Raw genomic sequence first — 20,877 nt, forward strand, 5'->3', positions numbered from 1 at the left:
GCTCATCATAGAAACTGTACAGACAGCCTGAATGGATTCAAACTCAGAAAACTTTATTAAAAAAAAAAAAAAAACACAAACCAGGCATTAAAAAAATCTATACAACAGGTGAGTGTGAGGGGGCAGGTCTTCTTCAGGGCCTTGGTGGGGGTCTCATCCCAGGAGGAGGTGGTCCTGAAACAGCAGAGTGCAGTGGTCACACGATCCGTTTACTACCATTAAATAATAACTGATTCCATTCCCATAGCAACAGCTTACCTCTCATGCCAGGAGGAGGGGGTCTCATGCCCGGAGGGGGCATCCCCATAGGAGCTCCACGACCTGGACCAGGGGGCATCCCCATGGGAGGACCCATAGGTGGCCGCATGCCAGGGGGTGGGCCCATCATACCTGCAGAGGTGCCAAGGTACAACCAATCAGCACACATGAGGAGCTAGCTTGTTGCTGCTAAGCTAGTTGGATCAAAGATAACTGGAATCACTACACTGGCTTTAAGCTGTCCGTCAGTCCAGGTCCTGCTCCAGGCTTTGTGCTCATTAACATTAACGTGGTCACAGAGAATACCGTGGGCCAATGAAAAAGGATCTCTGATCTCCATACGCTGCTGGTTCAAGTAGCCAGTCAGTGAAAGAGCACACAACCTGCTCCAACCCACGTTCATGCTGCAGACTAAGTTACCATGGTGATGTAGCAGTTTAAACCAGCCACACTTATGTTCCTGCAGCTGTGACTGCAGGCTTCACAGACCTCATCAACCAGCTCATCTGTCTGCAGGACAGCTACAGGGGACCCCTACAGCTAGTCCTGAATGAAGCCGAGTTAGCCCATCAAACACTAGCATGCTGCTAACGGCTGCTGATTGGTCAGTTCAGATTAGGACTGATGGGGACAGGAGGTCCTCCCTCCATGAGTCCTCACATATATGTCTCTATAGGGGCTCTGCTGCTGCTGCTGGCTGATGTGTCCAATCAGAACGGAGGATGCTGGGAAGTAGCTCATGGTGACATCACCGATAGTTATTGAACGGGATTTTTATGTGACCTACCTGGAGGGGGGGCTCCTCTGCCCATTGGAGGTGGGGCTCCTCGTCCAGGTGGATACTGCGTCGGGGCCCCAGCTATGCTCGCCCCTGCTGCCGCTGCAGCAACTGTCCCCCGGCCCTGCGGCGTCATCACCTGCACACACAGAAACCGTCAACACCTAAAACACACACACACACACCTCGCCGGAGCACAGGGTCGCCATGGTTACCTGCTGGGAGGGTCCACCCACTCCTCTAACTGGTCCTGCAAGGCCAGCTGGGGCCTGAGGCATCGGAGCTCCTGCAGGAACACCGCGGCCAGCTGCCCGCCCTACACCAGGCCCTCCGGCCACTCCCGCCAAGGGGACCCGTGCAATCCCCGTCTGAAAAGGGAGGACACGTTTTAACAAAGGTCTGTTTAAGTGTGGACATTCCTCTGACTCATGACAAAGCAGCACTTACGTCTTTAGGGGGTGGACCCTCTACTGTCATGGATACCAGGTTCTCCCCCCTCAACAGAACCAGACCCAGGACCCTCTTCTCCTCCCGCTCCGGCTGCTTTGAGTTCTTTGGCCTGAAGGAGAAAGGACACTCAGTACCCAACACGCCTCACAGTACCGACAGACTCACAACATGCAGCACGTCCACACTGGACCTACTTGATCTTCCTGAACTCGTCACAGTCACAGAGGATCAGGTTCATGTGTTTGTCAAAGGCCTTGAAGGTGCCGATGAAGATCCGTCCGTCCTGCAGGATGCACCTCATCCTGTAGTCGATGTGCTGCAGCATCTTACTGCTCTTACCCACCGTCTGGAAAACAAGGAGACATGTGGCCGGGTCAGCTGACCATTAACACACATCATACCCTACAAACACACACCGGTTTCCAAGGGAACCACTTAGTCTGGCTGTCCCAAAATCCCCCAGTGTCCTGCACCACTTTGCACAAAGAGCTAACTGCTGACCCCAAACCACCACACCTAGCTCACAATTCATTACTTTATCGAAATAAGTCACACACACACACACACACACACACACACACACACACACACACACACGGTGGTGGTTCAGTAACTTTTCTTTGTTCTACCAGCAGATAAGAAGCAATTAGCATGGTTAGCTTGAAAAAATACTCAAGTACTGTACTGCTGGATTCTGCTCTGCGCCAACGTCGGTTCGACGTTCATTCAAACGGCCCCCGTCCTGAAATAGAGCCGGTATCCACAGATATACTGGGCTCACTGCGTCGGACGGGCTGTGGGCCCGGTCCCCCGCAAACACTCACCATGACTGCGGTTCTGATGGCTCCGATTCCTGCCGGATTCACCGAACAAACCAAAAAATATTGGCCTCCGGAGCTCCCGCCAGGCCTTCTTTATCTGAAAGAACAGGAAGTGACGACAGCGTCTGCGTGCAGCAGCGGACCCGTCCTTCCTCCGAGGACACATTCGTTCCTTCCTCCGAGGACACATTCGTTCCTACCTCAATAAATAAATAATAACAATAATAATAATAAAAAACGGTTTTCTTCCTTAATAAAAAAAATTACAAATATAATTGTTCAGCTGCTGCAAGTGTGTCAAGTAACCCCCGCAGTCACGTGTTCACCTTTCTTTGTAGGAAATACACCAAGAACTCAATAAACCCTCATACACGTATAAACCCTCTTTAGATCCTCATTAAAGCCAGGGATCAGTGAATATATGGAATATGATATCAACATAAATCCTCAGTTTAATAGCGGCCTGTCTGCACTGTTTACTTCCATCTTGCACACTAGCGCCACCTCACGGATCCATGTGGTACTTGTTACACTCTGTTCATATCAGGGTCTGTTCATCACTCCTGTTCTGATCATTGTATGTCTGTAATGTCAGGTCAGTTCACAGCCTTACTTTAGATCACAGTGTTTACTTTGTTTCACTTGCATGGCAATAAACAGGATTCTGGTTCTGGTTCTGGTTCTGAATGTGGTCTGCTCCATTGAACAGGCTGTAAACACATTTCATTCAGATGTATTTCATTTAAATGAAAAGCCGCGGATCTAACATCACACATGTGTCTCCGTCACCACTGACGTGTGTGTGTGTGTGTGTGTGTGTGTGTGTGTGTGTGTGTGTGCTATAAACTGATCGGCTCCTGTTATTGAGTATCAGTCAGATTTCCCGTCATTCCACTGCAGGTCGGTTGTTATGGCAACAGGGCTCCCTCCGCCGGCCGTGCGCCGCAGTGAGACTGAGGGAAGATGGTGAGTCACCGAGAGGAGACGATCCTCGGTCAGCGACCGGCAGAAGAACCGAACAGCGACCGGCAGGCGGACACACGGTGCCCGGTAACCCGTTAGCTCGTCTGCTGTCTGTCAGAGGAGGCGCACGGTCGATGTGGATGGAGGAGTGATGAGTCTGGTGACCCCTCAACTACCGCAGTGACAGCACAGCAGCCCCAGCAGCAGACTGACAGGACGCGGCTCATTTGCTGCAGCGTCGTTTCTCTCTGACGGAGACCAGGGCACCGAACCATGTTACACGAGGGAGCCCTCAGCAAGCAGCCGACAGTCACCGCAGCCACTGAGAATAACGCAGAGCAGCCGGGTCACTGAGCGCCCTGCTGCAGAGGACACAGCACCCAGCAGCAGCTGATGTTTCTCCAGCACCGCGTCGCTTCAGCCTCAGGAAGGACCACAGCAGCCAACCCTGCAACATCTGCAGCAACAGCGCCTCCAGCAAAACTGCACGTCTTTAACCAGCAACATGTTGCTTCATCCCAGGGGCAACTACAGCATCTACTGACGGGGGTGTGAGGCAGACCTACAGCAGCCCGGCCTGCAGGATCAGCAGCAGCAGAACCCGCCAGCCTGGCCTCTGTCACCACCAGGTGAGCAACACGCCTCCTTTTTATTGCTGTGAACTGACCAGCAGCTGGAAATGTACATTACACACTCAGCATGCCTGTATGAGGTCACTGCATCCCACAATGCACCATGGCCTCCTGCTGCCTCCTTATGTGATGCTTGTTCATGTGGATTGACAGGTCATGGAACTGATGATGTCACAGCTCCGACCAGAAGCCTGGCAAAGACATTTTCTGCTAACTGCAGATCTGCTGGCTTGACCGAATGCCTAAAGGTTAAACCATTAGTGCCACTTTTTTAAACTTACTCCACCTCCCTGTGTTGGATGGGGTGGAGCCAATCCATGTGAAATGAGAGAATCTGACCTATGGAGGATTTCCTGACAGGTTCAGTCTGTCAGAGTTACAGCATGACTGCGTTAAAGAGGGCAGAGTTACAGTCTGGTACTCTAGTTTTATTTGAGTAGCATCTTTTGCAATCAAAATCGACTGTAGGTGCTTTACAAAAACCCGGCGCCTGGCCCCTGAGAAAGCAGGAAGTACTCCACTGTACAGGAAGAAACCTTGAGCAGGACAAGCTAATGTGATATTAGCAGCAGCTGGTCAAGGAGGAGAAAAGTAGGTAGATATGAGAGAAGTAGAGCAAGAGAAGGCAGCATGCCATAGACCATAGGCACCACTACCAGTATATCAGTAGGTAAAGTCGGTGTTTAACAACCGGCTAAAATCCACCAGAATGCAGGAAATCACATTTACTTAAATATTTTCAAAGCTTCTGACGCCCCTGCAGCTTACATGCATGAATGACATAAGCAAACTGCATCATGTGTTCCAGAGAGTTTACAAGCTGCTGTTTCTGGTTGATTAGCTGATCAACATGTGATCCACCACTACTGGTCTCATTGGCTGAGTTAAGGTTCAAAGCCAGGTAAACCGTTTCTATAGCAACATCAGCATCCCTCCCATCCCCCAGTTATGTAACAGCTGCAGTCTAATAATAGACCCAGCAGTGTGTGTCTGTGTGTGTGTCTGTGTGTGTTGCTGCTTAGTGATAACACTTTAAGAAATGGTTGTTTTTTACATGTGGACTGATGCTAATGTGAACAGAAGGAGGAGCGGTTATTATAACATTATTTTATGGGTTAGCATTGCTGAGCAGATCATAGCATGTGTCCTCCATGATGTAAGTCATATGTCATGCTTACATCCCTGTTTCTCTCACTGTAGATGGATGTCTGGTCTCTTGGTTGGACGGATGGATGTCCTCTCAGACTGTCTCAGTAATCAGCTGAACTGGAGTCAGGTGTGTCTGTAATTACAGCTTTGCCCAACCGATCAGACACTGGAGTCCGTCACAGCCACACCACTACAACTTGTTTGTTCGTCTCAGTCAGGTGACAGCCCCAGTTAAGCCCCGCCCCAGCACTGCGTGTCCCTTGTGGTTCGGATGAAGATGACCACCAATAGGATAAACCTTCTGAAAGAGGTGGCTTCGAGCCAGGAGATGGAGGGCAAGGTGAAAGTTCCTACAATCTCTCTGATTTTGTTGTGGAGTGTTCAGGGTCATTAACACTTTCTTGTGGTGCTCTCAGGTGCAGACCTGGGCTCAGTCTCTCGTTTACACTCTGGAGGAACTTGAGTGTAAAATCTGTTACAACCGATATGATACTCGCAGCCGAAAACCAAAACTGCTAGGCTGTCTGCACCGAGTTTGTGCCAAGTGTCTGAAGAAGATGGTGGACATGGGTGAGTCTTGCTGTCAGGTAAACACCGCTGACACAACCACACCAGGCCACAGTGAAGACTTGGACCAGAGTCAGTCTGAAACTGAGCATCAAAGACCCCGTTCACACCGGGGAAATCAATCCAGCTAGAGCGGGACTCTTCAGGACCATCCTGGACTTTCATTGATGTGTCTGAAGGACCTGCAACATAAAATGATGGGTCACTGTGCTGAAGTGATTCAGGAGTCTGGCTCTACCTGTACCTGACTTGGTTAATCAGTGTCTCCTCTAGAGTTAGATAAGTGGACAAACACATTTTTGTACAAACATCTATGCCGACTGAAACAGAGTGTCTGTGCTGTTGTGATTGGGACAACATTCAGCCATTGTTGACCAGGCTCATGTCCAATTCAGAGGAGCATTCCCTATAGGTATGATACCGTGTTAGACCTCGTCCTAACGTCCACGGGCTGTTCAGTGGTAGCAACCTCCTCTTGGCTTTCCTTTCTTCTTCTGAAAACTCTGGCTCATAAAAGTATGGTTCTGGCTCTTCAGCTCTCACAAAGTCTGCATGCATTGACACAAACATGCATTTACCCACTTTGGTAACTCTAGGGGAGACGGTGAATAACCTGATTTCATAAAATGGTGGCATGTTCCTTTAAGTATAGACTTTGACAGAGTATCGTGTGAATTTATTTCAGGAGAATCATCTCCGTCCATCATCAGCTGTCCGTTCTGTCGCCACGAGACCCACGTCCCAGATGAAGAGGTGAGACTGTTCGACTGACGAGGTGACGGCCCTTTTTCCTCCAGCTGTCAGAATGGACGTCCCAAAGTGAAACTTTCTTCTTTTTGTTCGTCAGGTATGGTTAATGGAGGACGACCGACACATCCTGGCTGTTTTGTCCTGTCAGGACAAAGCCCGGCGAGCAGCAGCAGCAGCAGGAGGAGGTGGTGGTGGGGAGGTGGTGCTGAGTCCTAGCAGTCTGACTGGTAACTCAGATGATTTCTGAATGTCCGTGCATTGTAGACCAAGATGTAAAGCTCAGGTCTGATCTGTCAGCAGGAGGCGCTGCAGAGGTGTCCCACCGCTCCTCAGACTGTTTGGTCATCACCATCATGGAGCTCCCTGAGGAGTCTCCGTCCTCAGACTCACTGAGCATGCTCAATGTGGTAGGCCTGTACCGACCCACGAGCCTGGACTCGCTCCCCTGCAACCTGCCGGCTCAGAAGTGTCGCGCCTGGACATCCCGCAGCTTTCCACGCTGCCTGCTGGGGGCGCTCTGTCTGGTCAGTACATCCCATACTAGTTCAACGATAATGCTGTCCGGGCCCAAGTGTGTCTAACATGGTGTTAGTGTGTCTGTGTCCAGGTGTACTTCAGCTCGCTTCCTCTGGGGATCTACCTGCTGATGATCGGTCAGCTGTGGCTGGGCGTGGTCCTGGTCAGCCTGGTTCCTTCCACTCTGCTTCTGCTCGTTCTGTACGGTTTCTGTCAGTGTCTCTGCCATGAGCTGATGGAGGCACTAGCCGCACGCAGACGCACACTGCCATGATGAAGACAATGCTACAACATGCTGCTGTGACATCAACGTAACATCATGTTGCCATGAAAACAATGTCACGATACACTGCCATGACAATGACAACACAACCAGCTGCCATAACAACAATACAGTGTAGCCACACCAAAACAGCAGAACATACAAAACAGCAGAACAACAGACTGTGACCTTTGCCGCCTGTCATGTAAAGTTTACCATATGAGCCAGGCAGTCAGCTGATCCTGTTTGTGGCGAGTAGTCCTGAGACCTGTCAGGCTGACTGTTGGCCTAACAGTCAGGCACGCCTGGCTGGTTGCCCAGACCAATTGTCAGGCTAGCGCTGACCTATAAATACATTCAAGTAAATCATCTATGTTGACTCTGGATTGATCCAACCCATCCTGGGTGTCAGCCAATCAGAGGACAGTAAAACTCTGTAAATGTCACTGAGCATCCAGAAGGTGAGAAACATGTAACTGACATTATGTAAAAACACATGTAACTGTACTATGTGAATGTGTCAAACCACCCTCTGTTCTCACTGTCACATATCCTGCAAGCCCAGGCCTAAACCGCTAAGGGCTGTTAGCCTAGCTTAGCACAGACCCTGACGCATTTTAGGAAACTGTCGGAATAACCCTCTGACAAGACTTCGCACAGAAACCTGGTGGTTGTTACGTTTAGTTGATATGGTTTCCTGCTCCAACTAAGTTCATGCTAAGCTAGGCTAATTGTTCCTTCCTGTTTTCAGTCATTGTGCTTGCTAACATTCCTGGTCTATCCACAGGCTCAGAGATGAAATTGTTGTACTGATCCTTTAAGGCTTCAATCTTTGACACATCGCCATGGTTTGATTGATTCTGTGTTACTTCTGTCTGTGTAATGGTCAGAGCCAGAAGAGGATCAGCTAATAAACATCCATGAGACGTGTTCAACTGTTCACCTGCTTAACTAGCATGTAGCTCAGCACCTTTTTTAGCCTCAGCCCATGAGTGTCAGCGTGTCCTACGCCGTCTGCTGTTAGCATGGCTAATGGTTTAAATACAAAGACACAGCTACACAAGGAAAGACAGAATGTGGACAGCGCCTCCTGTTGACCAATAAAGATGACTTAATAAACACAATGAGTAGCAAACAAGCAGCTTCCACTGTTAGCTTTGTAGTTTCCTGATGTGATGGCTGAACGCTGAGAGTTTTGTTCCTGAGTGGAAAAAAATTAGCGTGACACCTGAGTCTCATTCTTCCGTCTGTAAATATCTCTGACATGGGACCGTTCACATGAACAGCTGTAGATCCGGCAGAGCTAAGGGGGAATCAGAGCCTGCTGGGAGCTGAGAGGATTCAGGCCTCAGCTGGTCTGAGCATTAATTAAAAATGCTGCAGTCCCCTGGGAAGAGAAGAAGAAGACTGTTTACAGAAACCTGCACAACACCGCACAGAAGAAGCTGGATGGAGTGGTGATCAGCAGCAGGTGAGACAAACTCTCCTTATTCACAGAGCTTTATCATACTAGAAAATGTACGACAACCTGAGGGATGCTGGTGGAGCTTATGTGTTCCTACAGAAGAATTGTTCTATGTTTATTATCACAGGTAAAGTGCAGCAGTGGTGCCAGTTATTTTGAGGTTTGGGTGGAAAATCCAAATTCACATTTGAAATGTGAAGAAGCTTTAGCTTTACTAATGGATGAAGAATCTGCAGCACGCGGAATCTGAAAACTCACTTTCTTGACTCCTGGAGAATCACGTTTTTAGCCTAAAAGTTCTTTACATAGCTACATCTTACTTATTTAATCCATTTTTAGTAACTTAAAGGTCGGGTAGGAGATTTCATTCTGATGCACTTTTTGTTAAATTAGTGTAACTTCTCTTTACAGTCCGATAGCAACTGATTAGTTCGGCAGTTTCGCTTTAAAACCAAGAATATGAATCATCTGAAGCTATAAAACACTGAAAACATCAGCCAATCCTCCGGGTGGACCCTGTAGGAGTATTGGCTGGTTGTCACTCTCTTCCTGCTCTGTGCACCAGAGAGGTACGTGCATGATGGCCGAAGTCACAGACCGCAGCTCGTCTTCAGGTGATGCGCGTCCATCTGATTGGGAGGCGTGGCTTCAGGGTGAGCTCCGAGAGAAAGGGGCGTGTGTTTACTCTGAAATCTGGCTGACTCTCACTGAGTTTTCAAAACCTCCTCCCCTACCTTTAAATGATCGTCTGTCTAATGAAGTCGGCGATTCCATGATCAGTGCACCTAACCACCATCCACCCCCTCTCAGGTGATGGGACCATGAGTCGGTGGCGTCGTTCGGTGGATGAGTTGGCAGCACGCCGGCGGCAGCAAGGAGAGTGTGAGCGTGCTCAGGATGCTCTCACTCGAGTGATTTCTTGTTTCCAGCAGCTGGCAGCATCGCTGGGCAGCTCAGCTGATGGCAGCTTTCTGCGAGATGAAATGGATGAAACCAGAGCGCTGGCTCACCGAATCTGCAGCGGTAATAACATGTCCCTCTGTCTGTCTCACCGGTGTGTCTACCTTCTCACCTAACTGTCTCTAAGCAGGTCTGTCCCGCCGCCTGCTGCGGCTGCTGTCTGAATGTGACACCAACTCCACAGGTGTGGAGGACAGACAGGTATCAGAGCGTCTGTGGGTTCTGTTCCTGTCAGCCCTGGAGAACTTCCTGTCTGACCTCCATAAGGCTAGTGATCTGATTGGACAGTTCCCTTTGACTCAACGCTACGACAGACGCTCACTAGTCAACACAGGTCTGCTGTGTATTCATTTGGGAAACAGATTTTTCAGTAATCCTCAAACCTCCAAAGGCCAAAGTCTCCTCCACCACCCTGGACTCCCCCAGGGACCCCCAAGGACCAAACAAATGTGTTGAAGTTTCCTTGGAAAGATTCTGCCAGGACAAGGGGAATTCCCAGAGGTCCTAGAAAACCTTCAGGAGTCTCAGAACTCCATGAAGAGCCCCTGAAAAATGACATCAGCAAACCTTACGTTTTGACACTGCTTCCTGGAGCCCCAGGCATTGCTAAAACAAGGATGGGCCCTAATGTCTTTAAAACCTTAAAACCCTCTAATTGGTTCTAAGTCTTGAAAACTGTTTCAGAGTCCTTCGGCAATCCGCACATCATCTTAGAGGAGCGCTGTGGGCCGTAGATGCCTGAAAAATCTGCTTTCCAAATGTATGGAATTATTGGGATCTGGTTTATGACATGCTTCTGCCTAACCCTAGCTGTTTGTGCCCATTGCACTCTTCTCAGGATGTATTGATGGTGTAGTAGGTGTAGCAGCACGGGTGGCTTTAGTCCAGGTACCATGGATTTCTTTGGAGGAGGAGCCAAGTCCTGACCTTATCAATCACATCACGGGACTGGAGGCCATGCTGAGTGAGATGCAGCTGAGGGTAAGACAGACACAGACAGCAGCCACTTCCTGTCAGAACTGAAAGAACAGGACTCCACCTGCACCCCAGGTATGAAGACAAACTCAGGTCCTGGTGGAGTTTGGTGATCAGATTGGAGGAGATGATGGCGGTAAAGCCTCATGTAGACATTACTGTCTGGGAGGGAGCGTGCAAAGTGGAGCATACTGCACATGTTTGGTTCTAGTCTGGGTGCACGTCTGTGCTTTTCTATCTATGTCCCCTTCACCAGGCCACCAGCAAGACCGCAAGCATCAGCGGGAGGCTTATACAAGCCAAAGGTCCTTCCTGCATGTTCCTGTGAAACGCCTAGAGACAACTGTGACTTTAAAAAGACATATTATACGTGTGTCTGAGGCTGCAGCAGGTGTACTCAGTGTTACTGTAGTGGGGCAGAACACAAGACAGAATCAGTTCAGATTGTTTTTGTGTTCTGTAGGTTCCTGTTGCATTCTGGTCTGTGGAGGCCACCCAGCCAGCCTGGGCTGAAGCCCGTGGTGAGATGGACGATCCAGATGACAGCTTGGAGGACCTGATGGAGGTCGAGGTTGTCTCCAGCAACAACAAGCTGGCTGTGGGTTGCCAGTCTTCATGCTGCGGACTGGGCTGTGTTGGTTAGAAAAGCATTAGAAATTATGTTGCACATGAAATATTACAGTCACCGTTACATCACATACAGTGATGCCCCAGGGCAGAATCCTGTTATTGATAATCAATAAAAATATTAGATGCAGTCTCTTTAATCATAGATTGAATTGGCAGTCTGTCAAAATAAAAGCCTCTTAATAAACAGAACACTGCTTTTTTATTCATGAAACCGGTCAGACTCCAGTGCTGCTGCAGCACAGCATGATAAGGTGACAAGTCACAGTAACTCATCTCTGACCTGTGGCCCAAAGCGTCAGGTCCAGGCTTCAGTGTGGCAGGTCTGTGTGTTCTAGTCATGTTTATGGCTGCTCATCCTGACACAACATGTTCTCACAGGGTCTCTGGAGGCTCCGCCCACATGGAAGCAAGAAATGGCAGATTGCTCGGTTATCGTCCAGGCCGGTTTAATCAGCTGATACGAGCTATTATCGGCCGCATTAGCTCCGATAAATACAAGAAAAGAGAAAAGTCTAATCACTGCTGCTGATATATTAGGAACGTTCTCATGTTTTTCTGTCAACCAATCACATCTCATAAAACAATGTGTCACCCTTAGCAACAGGGTCAAACACGCCTCCTCACTTAGATGAGACTTTTAGTCTGCTCCTTCCTCAGAGACACAGTCCTTCCTAAGATGAGTTGGGCTAAGGTTCTAAGAACCTTTGTGAGTACGGCCCCTGGTGTATTAACAGCTGATAAAAACCGTCAGACCTGAGTTCTGCACTCAGTTCTGATGTGGGAAGTTTGCCATCATCACCTGAAGAACTTTGCTTTAATAACAGACCAATTATTCCCAAATAACTCTCCTATTGTGTGTATCTATGGATCTGGATACACACGCACAATTTCTATATCGATTGAGCTCTAATAAGAACATTTTCCCTTAGTGTTAAATTTCACATGAACTGCAGGACGCATGCCCCCCTGTAAGAACTGGCTTAATTATGAAAAAGCCTTGATATTAGTTTCAGGTTCAGACTCATGAAAACTCTTAATAATGAAGATGTGTGAAATAATTAAAAAATTAAGTTGACAAATATTTAGATGTTGGAACTAACATCCATGTGGGGTACACTTTAGGCGCAGTCAGTGCTGGTTGAATTAAGAACTTTATTGATACAAGAAGACAAACATAAAAATATTATACACACATGAAGGACAGAAGAAGAAAAAAGGTGGAGCTGCTTCACTTCTGGAACGTCGCATGTAGATGAGCTTTGAAGGCTGAAAGAGAAACAGATCAGAATTTCATTTCCCATCAGCCACCTCCACCTGTCTGAGCACACAAACAGTCAACATGTGTGACAACTTCACTGAACTGTTAACAGCTGGAACTATCATTTGCTTATTGTAAACCAGTGTCAATAAGGGCCAGAGCAAATGTCTCATACGTGCTACATACTTCCTGTCATACTGCAGGTGTTTTAGAGACGCAAAGGACACATTTACAGTCAGAGCACGGAGAAACACCCTGAGCCCAACAACTACTCGGTGTGTTGCACCTGAATATCAGAACAGGAAGAACCACTTTCAGCAGACTTCAGCGCCGAGTAGGAGACTGTATGATGAGTTTATCAAAGACTGATGCCAACCACTAAGACAGCAGTCAACGAACTTAACACACGTAAGGACACGCGCAGCCCAATCTTTACTGAACACCAGAGCTCACATGTTCTCTCTTCGTGAACAGACCAACACACAGACTAAAGTGTTTAAATGCAGGACATCAGATGCTGCTGACTGATGAATCCTTGAAGACCGTCACCCTGAGACTAAACCTGTTCTATAGGTTCTCACCGTCCTGGTCCTCCCAGAGTTCTGCTGCCGCTGTGTTCAGAGGGCTCTCATTGTTTGGCTCTGAGGAGGAAAAACAGAGTCAGTCTGACGAAATATAGGACAGATGAGCTGCTGCACAGACACACTGGTTACCTCCCAGCAGGCTCTGAATGGAAAGCAGGATAGAGCGCACGTCGTACAGCGCCGACCATTTGTCCTTTAGGATATCCAGACAAATAAAACCCTGATCGTCCACATTGGGATGAAAACACGCCGTAACAAACTTGACACGAGGAGCTTGGTAAGGATACCCGGCAGGAAACTCCAGAGACAGCCGGTACCTGAGCCCTTCGTACACCTGCGACAGACACGAGAGGTGAGACACCTGATGCATGTCAGAGAGACGGGTGAGATCAATGAATCTCTGGGTGAACACACCGTCCCCTGAGCGCCGTCAATGGTTCCAACCCACTTAAATAGATTATCCGATTCTGGAAATGCAGAGATTCCTTTATCACCCGACATCTGAGAGACAGGCAAAAACATGATGTCACCAAAACAGACAGTGGACTCACACATGTGTAACTTCATTTAAACTTAGTTCATATAGTTTTCCTCATTCACTGAGATGCAGACAAATTGTAACAGGTTAAAACTAATGATGGGAAAAAAATGAACCAAGACTTCAACCAAAAGTGGGCGTTCCACATAAAACTTCCAGACGGAGACAGGACAGAGAGGATGAAGGAGAGAGAGAGGAGAGGGAGACAGGACAGAGAGGATGAAGGAGAGAGAGAGAGGAGAGGGAGACAGGACAGAGAGGATGAAGGAGAGAGAGAGGAGAAGAAGAGGGAGACAGGACAGAGAGAATTTCACCACCAGATGTCACTGAAACGAAGCTGAATGAATGAACCCATACTCCAGACAGTTGCTGAATTGGTTTACTACTGATTCATTGCTCCATTTGCAGATCACTGATCTGAGGCCTCCAGTGGTTTTTGTTTGTATCTGTCAGGATTCAAGTAAATACTCAAGTGAAACCTCTGAGTGGTGAACAGGTGATGAGGAGGATGAGGAAGCACGTGAGAAAGCTCTGTTAACTCACCATCAAAGTCATAAGCTCCTGCTGCAGCCTGCACAAACACAAGATCAGCTGTTAGCCGTGTGACCACATGTGTTCCTGTACATCAATCAATGTCGTGGACTAAAGTCACATGTTCAGATTTACACATTTACTTCACTGTTGCCTTGAATTTGATTAAGGTTTGATTTTATGAGCGTCACTTTATAAACACAGGGGACTCCGGGAGACCGGTGTGACCCAGGAGGCCGGGCCGGGCTCAGACCCTCACCGTTTGGAGACCGAGCCTTTTGTCGCGCTGCCGCCGCTCTCGCTGCCCTTCAGAGCGGCCGTGGACGAGGCTGCAGCTGCTGCGGGGTCCATGTTCTGTGAAGCCATGAGTGCTAACGGTCCGGTTCCTGCTGAAGAGACACAGGCTGGACGTCAGACCGACAGAGCCGAACCACTCCTGACTCCGCAACTATCACCGTTAGCTGGCAGAAGCTAACATTAGCCACTGGATGCACAGCTGATAATTGCTGTGTATCTGCTCGTTAGCAGCTGCTGTTCTGTGTGTTACTTTAGCATGATGCTAACGACTGCTAGCTTAACCGGCTACGTCAATGTTAGGTTTCCTGTCGGTCAGTTTCTCATTCAAGCTACTTGGAAAACAATTAAACATAAACACAACACAAACACAGCCGGTGCTACATCCCCCGCCGAACTCACCGTGTGCCGCCGGGTGTGCAGTCGGATGGAGTGGCTGGGCTTCGGATCCAAACAGCGACTACTGCCGCTCCCCCGTTTAAACAGACGACTCGTCACAAAGACAGCCAATCAGCAGCCGAGTTTCAAAAACAAACCACCTCCTGCTGACCAATGAGAAGAGCTCATAGTGATCAGCGCTATGACAGGAAGAGATCCGCCGGAAAGACAGTTGGGATTTAAATGTGTTATTATTGTTGTTGTTGTTGTTGTTATTGTTGTTGTTGTTGTTATTGTTGTTGTTGTTGTTGTTTCTCAGAATCAGAATCGTGTTTATTGCCATGTAAGTGAAGGGGGTTCACATTACTAGGAATTTGCCTTAGTGATTGGTGCATACAAAGAACATATAATAATAATTAACATGAAATAAGATAAAACTAAGATATGTTGTTGTTGTTGTTGTTGTTGTTGGTTTTTGAGGCACTGTTAAAATCCCGCCTTCGGGTGGAATACTCCTTTTACAAACATTGGACAAGCTGCAGGACTTCATACATGTGTGGGCTGTAGAAGTTAACTGTGAGGTTATGATTTGAGAGTTGTGATGGATCGTTTGTGTACCCTGGAAATGTGTTTTTTTGTTACTCACATGTTGTAATTTGTCACTGTTGGTAAGTGAAGGGACTTTGAAAACCTTCTCTCTCTCTCCATCCTCTCTGTCCTCTCTCTCTTTTTCCTGACACTGATGCTCTTTCAGGCTCTGGGTCTCTGTGAAGCTTTGAGACAATTTCTGATAGTAAAATGTGCTAAAATTGAAACTGTTCTTTGATCCTATTCTATTCTTTATTTTATTGGTAGTCTATTTTATAATGTATATATCTTTTCTTGCTGTCTGTATCTGCTGTTGAAAAAATGCAATTTCCCCATTGTGGGACTAATAAAGGTTTTCTTAATCTTAATCTTAATCTTAATCTTAATCTTAATCTTAATCAGCCATCTAGCTTCATAACGTTAAAGCAAGTAGATTACAAAACGAGCACAGGACAAAACTTCTGCAGCCTTCAGGATCAACAGACTTCCGTCCCTTGTTTGGAACTTTTGGCGTCTCCATAACCCGGAAGTTGGGTCCGCCATTTTTTTTTTATATACGTCGCTCTGCTGTGGTCGGTCCTCCCTTGAAGTTGTGTTTCCGGTGCTCGCCATCAGACACCTCAGAGAAGATGAACGCGCCTCCAGCCTTTGAGTCGTTCCTGCTTTTTGAAGGCGAGAAAAAAATCAGCATCACTAAAGACACCAAAGTCCCAAACGCGTGTTTGTTTACTTTGAACAAGGAGGATCACACCCTGGGCAACATCATCCGAGCGTAAGGACCCCGACTGATGCTAGCTTCTTCAGGCTAACACCGGGCTAACACCGGGCTAACACCAGGATCAGTCTGTTACTTCAGCTAAAGACCATAATAACCTCAGGCCAACAGACTGAAACTTAGCGCTAACATAAAGCTAACGTCAAGCTAGCAGACGGCAAACAGCGCTAGCAGCATGCTAATTTTAGGTTAATTGTAAACATCATGCTAACGTGCTATAAACGGTGATGCAATCTGATCCAAACGTGTGTGTGTCTGTCTGTGTGTGTGTCAGTCAGCTGCTGAAGGATCCCCAGGTCCTGTTTGCCGGTTATAAAGTGCCTCATCCTCTGGAACACAAGATCGTCATCAGAGTGCAGACCACACCTGACTACAGTCCACAGGTAACACACACACACACACACACACACACACACCTGACTACAGTCCACAGGTAACACACACACACACACACACACACACACACACACACCTGACTACAGTCCACAGCTAACACACACACACACACCTGACTACAGTCCACAGCTAACACACACACACACACACCTGACTACAGTCCACAGGTAACACACACACACACACACACACCTGACTACAGTCCACAGGTAACACACACACACACACACACACACACACACACACACACACACACGCCTGACTGTCAGTCAATGTGAAGTAGTGTAAAGTGCTTGCTTAGAAAAGCTCTCTATAAATAGACCATTAACCATTTCTGTCCCTGGCAGGAAGCGTTCACGAATGCCATCACAGACCTGATCAGCGAGCTGTCTCTGTTGGAGGAGCGCTTCAGAGTGGCCATCAAAGACAAACAGGAAGGCATCGAATGACCCCGCCCACTTTTACATCCTGTTAGCCGACTGTCCTCATTGTGTGTTGTTTATTTTTCTAAATAAAGTCTGTTATGCCAGAGCCTGCATGGTCTCTGTGATGTCAGGGCAGCTCCTGGTCGCCGCTGATTGGTTGTTGGCAGGCATAGACAACAGGAAGTGATGTCACCTGCAGACATTAAACCAGTGCAGACTGATAACGAAAAACAAACACATTCCAGAGCCACAAACATGTTTTATTAAAAAAAAAAATATTAAAAACTGAACCAAGGATAACATGGCTGGTACTACTGGTCATGTGACCAACACTGCTTCTTAGTTTTACTACTACAGGGTCATGTATGGCGGGCATGATTGTGTGTGTGTACATGCGTCAGAGGGGAGTGTATGTATGGGGTGTGTGTTTGTGTTACAGGTCAGAGTCTCTCTGGGCCTCCATGGCTCTCTGCATCTTCTCCACCATCCACACAGGAACACTGAAGGGCTTCAGCTCATCCATTCTGACGTCTGGGCAGTCCCTGCACGCACACACACACACACACACACAGCTGTTACCTTAGCAACATCCCCTTAGCTGCCATCTTGACTATCCCAGCAACAAACCACATCACACTGACCTGTACTCATCACTACGAGCCAGATCCTGAATGTCTTCCTCAATGAGCAGGTATGCCTGAACACACACACACACACACAGTTAGGAGTCCAGATTCTGTCGGGTCGTGTGTAGACATTTTCACATTGAGCCTGAATATTCTGCGTTCTCACCATCTTCCCCCCCGTCGCCCTCATGTGGTTTCTCTCTGCCAGCCACTGCTTGTCTTTGGCATCTGCTGCATACTGACAGACGTGCACAAACACACGCAATGGAAATATCAACCAAGTGTACCTGACACACAACCTGTCAGGATGATGAGACAGGAAGTGGCTGCGACAGCGATATATATATTGATGGTTTTACCTTGAACAGGTCAGCGTGTTTAATGTAAATCCGTCCTCTGGTCCCGCCCATCCCCAGTGCCCTGCAGTGACATCATTGTTTACAGGTTGTTCATGACATCGTTTCCATGGTGTTCACAGGTGTTTAACATGACACTGACTCACTTGTTGGCCCTGGAGCCCAGAACAAATGTGCTGCCATCATTGAGTCTGGATGGATCCCACTGAAACACAAATACCTCAGTTCAGCTTTCACACTCTGTGGGACTTTAAAGCAGGGCAGCTAAGCTTGTAAGAGGTCTTTGAAGACACATCGCTGCCCTCCACAGGCGTGAGTTAAGTGATTTCACTTATGAAACAATCCCATGTTATTGTTCTATCATTGTTTTATGATTGAAGTGCTTCTTTTAGGACTCACCTTCGGCCCCTCTTTCTTGATTGGCTCAGATTTGACCTTCACTCTAAGGACAGACACACAGCCGTTGGTTAGATGTGATGACCTGCGTGGATGCTGATGATGTTACCTGTCAGATACTCACTGGGAGGAGAAGCCTAGAGGATGATCGGATGAGGCGGCAGTAACCGGACGGCTTTTCCTCTGAGGAAACAGTCAAAGAGTCAATGTTCAGATCAAAAGCGCCACCACAGAGATCCCAAATCACACTACCTTCTTGAAGAGGGGGCTTCCTCTCTGAATGTAGTCTTCATCAGCAGGTCTGGACCTCTAGCAGAACAAAGAAACTGGGTCAAACCTGGGTCAGGTCACAGCATTCTCCAGAGTCATCATTCTAAGGGCTCCTACCTTGAGGGCAACCTCTGGCCCCACCCTCTTTGCATCCCCATCTGGAAACAGCTGTTTGGCCTGGTGAAGACATTAGAGTCATTATAGTGACCACAAACAAGTGATGTCACTGCGCTGCCAGGCGTCAATATGCCTCTAAAGCTTCTAAGATGGATGTGTCTGACAGTCACTGCATCTAAGACCCCATTCACACTGGGGAAATCAATCTGGCTAGAGCGGGATTCGGGCCGTATCTGGATATATCCTGATTGTTTTTTTCTGAGTGTGAACACCGTGAATCTGGCTTAATCCAGCCAGATTTCAATCCACCTCTCGAAGGTGGATCTAGCCGGATTGGTTCAAATGTGGCTCAGGTGTGAACGCAACTGCAGCTAGCGAATCCGGCTAGCGACGCGATACTTCCGGTTCACAGGGACAGTGTCCGGGTCGCACACAAAAGCTGTATGTAAAAAAACGCACAATGCATGCGGACATGCGGTCCTACCGCGGCCTGATCGGACTCTGTAAATCATGATGCGCCACCTAGTGGTTTGGAGGACCGCAACCAAGCCAGATCAAGCTGGATTGAGCACAGACACGCGTGTGTGATAGCCAGATTTAAAAATAGGTCTGAACGTATCCAGCTTAAAGACTATCCAGATACAATCCTACTCTAGCTGGACTGACTTTCTCCAGTGTGAACGGGGCCTTACTGAAGGATGACTGCTGATCTTATCTCTTAACACAGACTCACTGACAGCATCAGAGGAAGATGTGACGATGATAAAAATGAGTGCTCAGATCAAAAAAAGCTCTTGAGTGCACTTGAACATCAGGATCAAAGGTGAAACAAGTGATCTCACGTGTTCCAGAATGTTCCTGGACGCCTCCCTGATCAGCTGATCAGTCTGAACTTCGTCACCAACATTCTCCTTCACGTTTTCTGCTGCTTTCTCAAAAAACTGCAACACAAACACAACAAGTGTTACATAAACGCACACTTCTACACCTGTCCAGACACACTGAACCTCCCCCGTGTGTGACCTCCGACCTTGTGGTACTTCCTGAACACAGCCATGATGTCCTCGTTAAAGCTGGGTTGAAGCACTGCTCTCAGCAGGTCCATGGACACCTGCGGATCCGTGTAGCTGCACACAGGAAGAAACATGTCAGCAGGTCCTGACCCGCTTCCTGCTCCTCTGACGTAGAGAGGACAACTGACCTGACAGTCATGTGTGAGCGGCGTCCTCGTCTGTGGATCTGTCTGTGTTTAATCATCAGGTTCCACGGCTTCTACACACACACACACACACACACACACACACAGAGCATCATTTGTCTGTTGTTATGAAGCTCGTCAGTCTGTATATATATAATCACAGTAACAACATTAGCAGGCTATGCTAACTCATCAGTTCTCACCGGGACCTGCTCCGGTTGCTCCGGTCCGTCCTGCTCCAGCCAGTCTCGGCCTCCCTCGCTGCGATGGGCTCCCATAGTGGAAACAATGTCGACCCAGTACGGTCCCGGTCCAAATGGAGCTCTGCTATGCTAATAGCAGTCAAATTGAGCGGCCAATGTTGTTTATGTCCGCGGCAGACGTTACAAACCCTCCGTTACCAGGTCGTTTGGACTCTAAAGCCAGAACTCACTAATTTAAATACGTAAAAAATACGTACAAATATTTACTCAATGATAATCAGTAGGCGACTTTTTACAGTTGGATGTTTCCAGGAAATCACTCTTCTTCTTCTTCTTCTTCTTCTTCTTCTTCTTCTTCCGGCTGCGTAAAATAACTTCCTGTTACTATGATTTCAAAATAAAAGCACCAGAATCTGAAAATATTTTTTACTTTTTTTTTTTTCATCGGACGGCATATAAGAAATAACAAAACGTAATTCATGGGAAAACTCTTAATCTGTATAAATAAAATATTTGCTATCTAGCTATATATTTGCTAAATAAAAATATTAAATATTATGGTGATTGGTAACTCTGTGACTGTCAGAGCTGTGCTCACAAAGACTAAAGCATCATCACAGCTGCACTTCAAACTTCTCAAGTTACATTAACTGTGTATTTATGTTGTTCTAGGTGCATGTATGTGTATATGTTGTATTTATTGTTCTATATATTTATTTAGACCAGATGAACTGCTGACAGCAGAACATGTGAGCGTTTTCTGCTGTC

The 20,877-nt window shown here is 47.6% G+C and overlaps 6 protein-coding genes across 10 annotated transcripts; 3 read left to right on the plus strand and 3 right to left on the minus strand.

Moving 5' to 3' along the window:
- Positions 1–41: 41 nt before the first annotated feature.
- On the minus strand, positions 42–2,440 carry snrpb (small nuclear ribonucleoprotein polypeptides B and B1). Its single transcript, XM_028429359.1, has 7 exons — positions 2,311–2,440; positions 1,681–1,832; positions 1,484–1,595; positions 1,252–1,404; positions 1,046–1,175; positions 259–390; positions 42–174 (listed from the first exon to the last, which is right to left on the minus strand). Exons 1-7 carry the CDS (start codon positions 2,311–2,313, stop codon positions 134–136), a joined length of 723 nt encoding a protein of 240 aa, XP_028285160.1. The 5' UTR covers positions 2,314–2,440; the 3' UTR covers positions 42–133.
- Positions 2,441–3,836: 1,396 nt separating this feature from the next.
- Positions 3,837–7,158, plus strand: LOC114451058 (E3 ubiquitin-protein ligase RNF182). Of its 2 annotated transcripts, none has more exons than XM_028429588.1 (8): positions 3,837–3,899; positions 5,103–5,178; positions 5,266–5,391; positions 5,468–5,621; positions 6,304–6,371; positions 6,466–6,595; positions 6,666–6,892; positions 6,976–7,158. In XM_028429588.1, the coding sequence occupies exons 3-8, from the start codon at positions 5,323–5,325 to the stop codon at positions 7,156–7,158; spliced, it is 831 nt and encodes a 276-aa protein (XP_028285389.1). In that variant the 5' UTR covers positions 3,837–3,899; positions 5,103–5,178; positions 5,266–5,322. The 2 variants fall into 2 exon arrangements, with proteins under 2 accessions (XP_028285389.1, XP_028285390.1); XM_028429589.1 differs by having other exon boundaries at positions 6,669–6,892.
- Positions 7,159–9,432: 2,274 nt separating this feature from the next.
- LOC114451094 (regulator of G-protein signaling 9-binding protein) lies at positions 9,433–11,189 on the plus strand. The gene is made up of 4 exons (XM_028429639.1): positions 9,433–9,634; positions 9,702–9,905; positions 10,410–10,552; positions 11,010–11,189. The coding sequence occupies exons 1-4, from the start codon at positions 9,433–9,435 to the stop codon at positions 11,187–11,189; spliced, it is 729 nt and encodes a 242-aa protein (XP_028285440.1).
- A 1,119-nt stretch (positions 11,190–12,308) lies between these two features.
- LOC114450632 (ubiquitin-conjugating enzyme E2C) lies at positions 12,309–15,494 on the minus strand. Of its 4 annotated transcripts, none has more exons than XM_028428846.1 (8): positions 15,406–15,494; positions 14,784–14,923; positions 14,347–14,476; positions 14,100–14,127; positions 13,433–13,519; positions 13,148–13,352; positions 13,016–13,075; positions 12,309–12,442 (listed from the first exon to the last, which is right to left on the minus strand). In XM_028428846.1, exons 3-8 carry the CDS (start codon positions 14,451–14,453, stop codon positions 12,405–12,407), a joined length of 525 nt encoding a protein of 174 aa, XP_028284647.1. In that variant the 5' UTR covers positions 14,454–14,476; positions 14,784–14,923; positions 15,406–15,494; the 3' UTR covers positions 12,309–12,404. The 4 variants fall into 4 exon arrangements, with proteins under 4 accessions (XP_028284647.1, XP_028284646.1, XP_028284645.1 ...); XM_028428845.1 differs by having other exon boundaries at positions 14,784–14,959; positions 15,406–15,441; XM_028428844.1 differs by lacking the exon at positions 15,406–15,494 and having other exon boundaries at positions 14,784–14,986.
- A 404-nt stretch (positions 15,495–15,898) lies between these two features.
- Positions 15,899–17,049, plus strand: polr2j (RNA polymerase II subunit J). The gene is made up of 3 exons (XM_028428848.1): positions 15,899–16,119; positions 16,397–16,505; positions 16,866–17,049. Exons 1-3 carry the CDS (start codon positions 15,977–15,979, stop codon positions 16,965–16,967), a joined length of 354 nt encoding a protein of 117 aa, XP_028284649.1. The 5' UTR covers positions 15,899–15,976; the 3' UTR covers positions 16,968–17,049.
- Positions 17,050–17,182: 133 nt separating this feature from the next.
- LOC114450631 (deoxynucleotidyltransferase terminal-interacting protein 1) lies at positions 17,183–20,481 on the minus strand. Its single transcript, XM_028428843.1, has 13 exons — positions 20,110–20,481; positions 19,910–19,980; positions 19,739–19,835; positions 19,551–19,649; positions 18,709–18,768; positions 18,574–18,630; positions 18,446–18,504; positions 18,325–18,367; positions 18,072–18,130; positions 17,929–17,989; positions 17,736–17,807; positions 17,585–17,640; positions 17,183–17,485 (listed from the first exon to the last, which is right to left on the minus strand). The coding sequence occupies exons 1-13, from the start codon at positions 20,182–20,184 to the stop codon at positions 17,377–17,379; spliced, it is 918 nt and encodes a 305-aa protein (XP_028284644.1). The 5' UTR covers positions 20,185–20,481; the 3' UTR covers positions 17,183–17,376.
- Between the last annotated feature and the right edge of the window lie 396 nt (positions 20,482–20,877).

The sequence above is a fragment of the Parambassis ranga genome, chromosome 18, assembly GCF_900634625.1.
Source record: "Parambassis ranga chromosome 18, fParRan2.1, whole genome shotgun sequence".
Classification (NCBI taxonomy): Eukaryota; Metazoa; Chordata; class Actinopteri; family Ambassidae; genus Parambassis; species Parambassis ranga.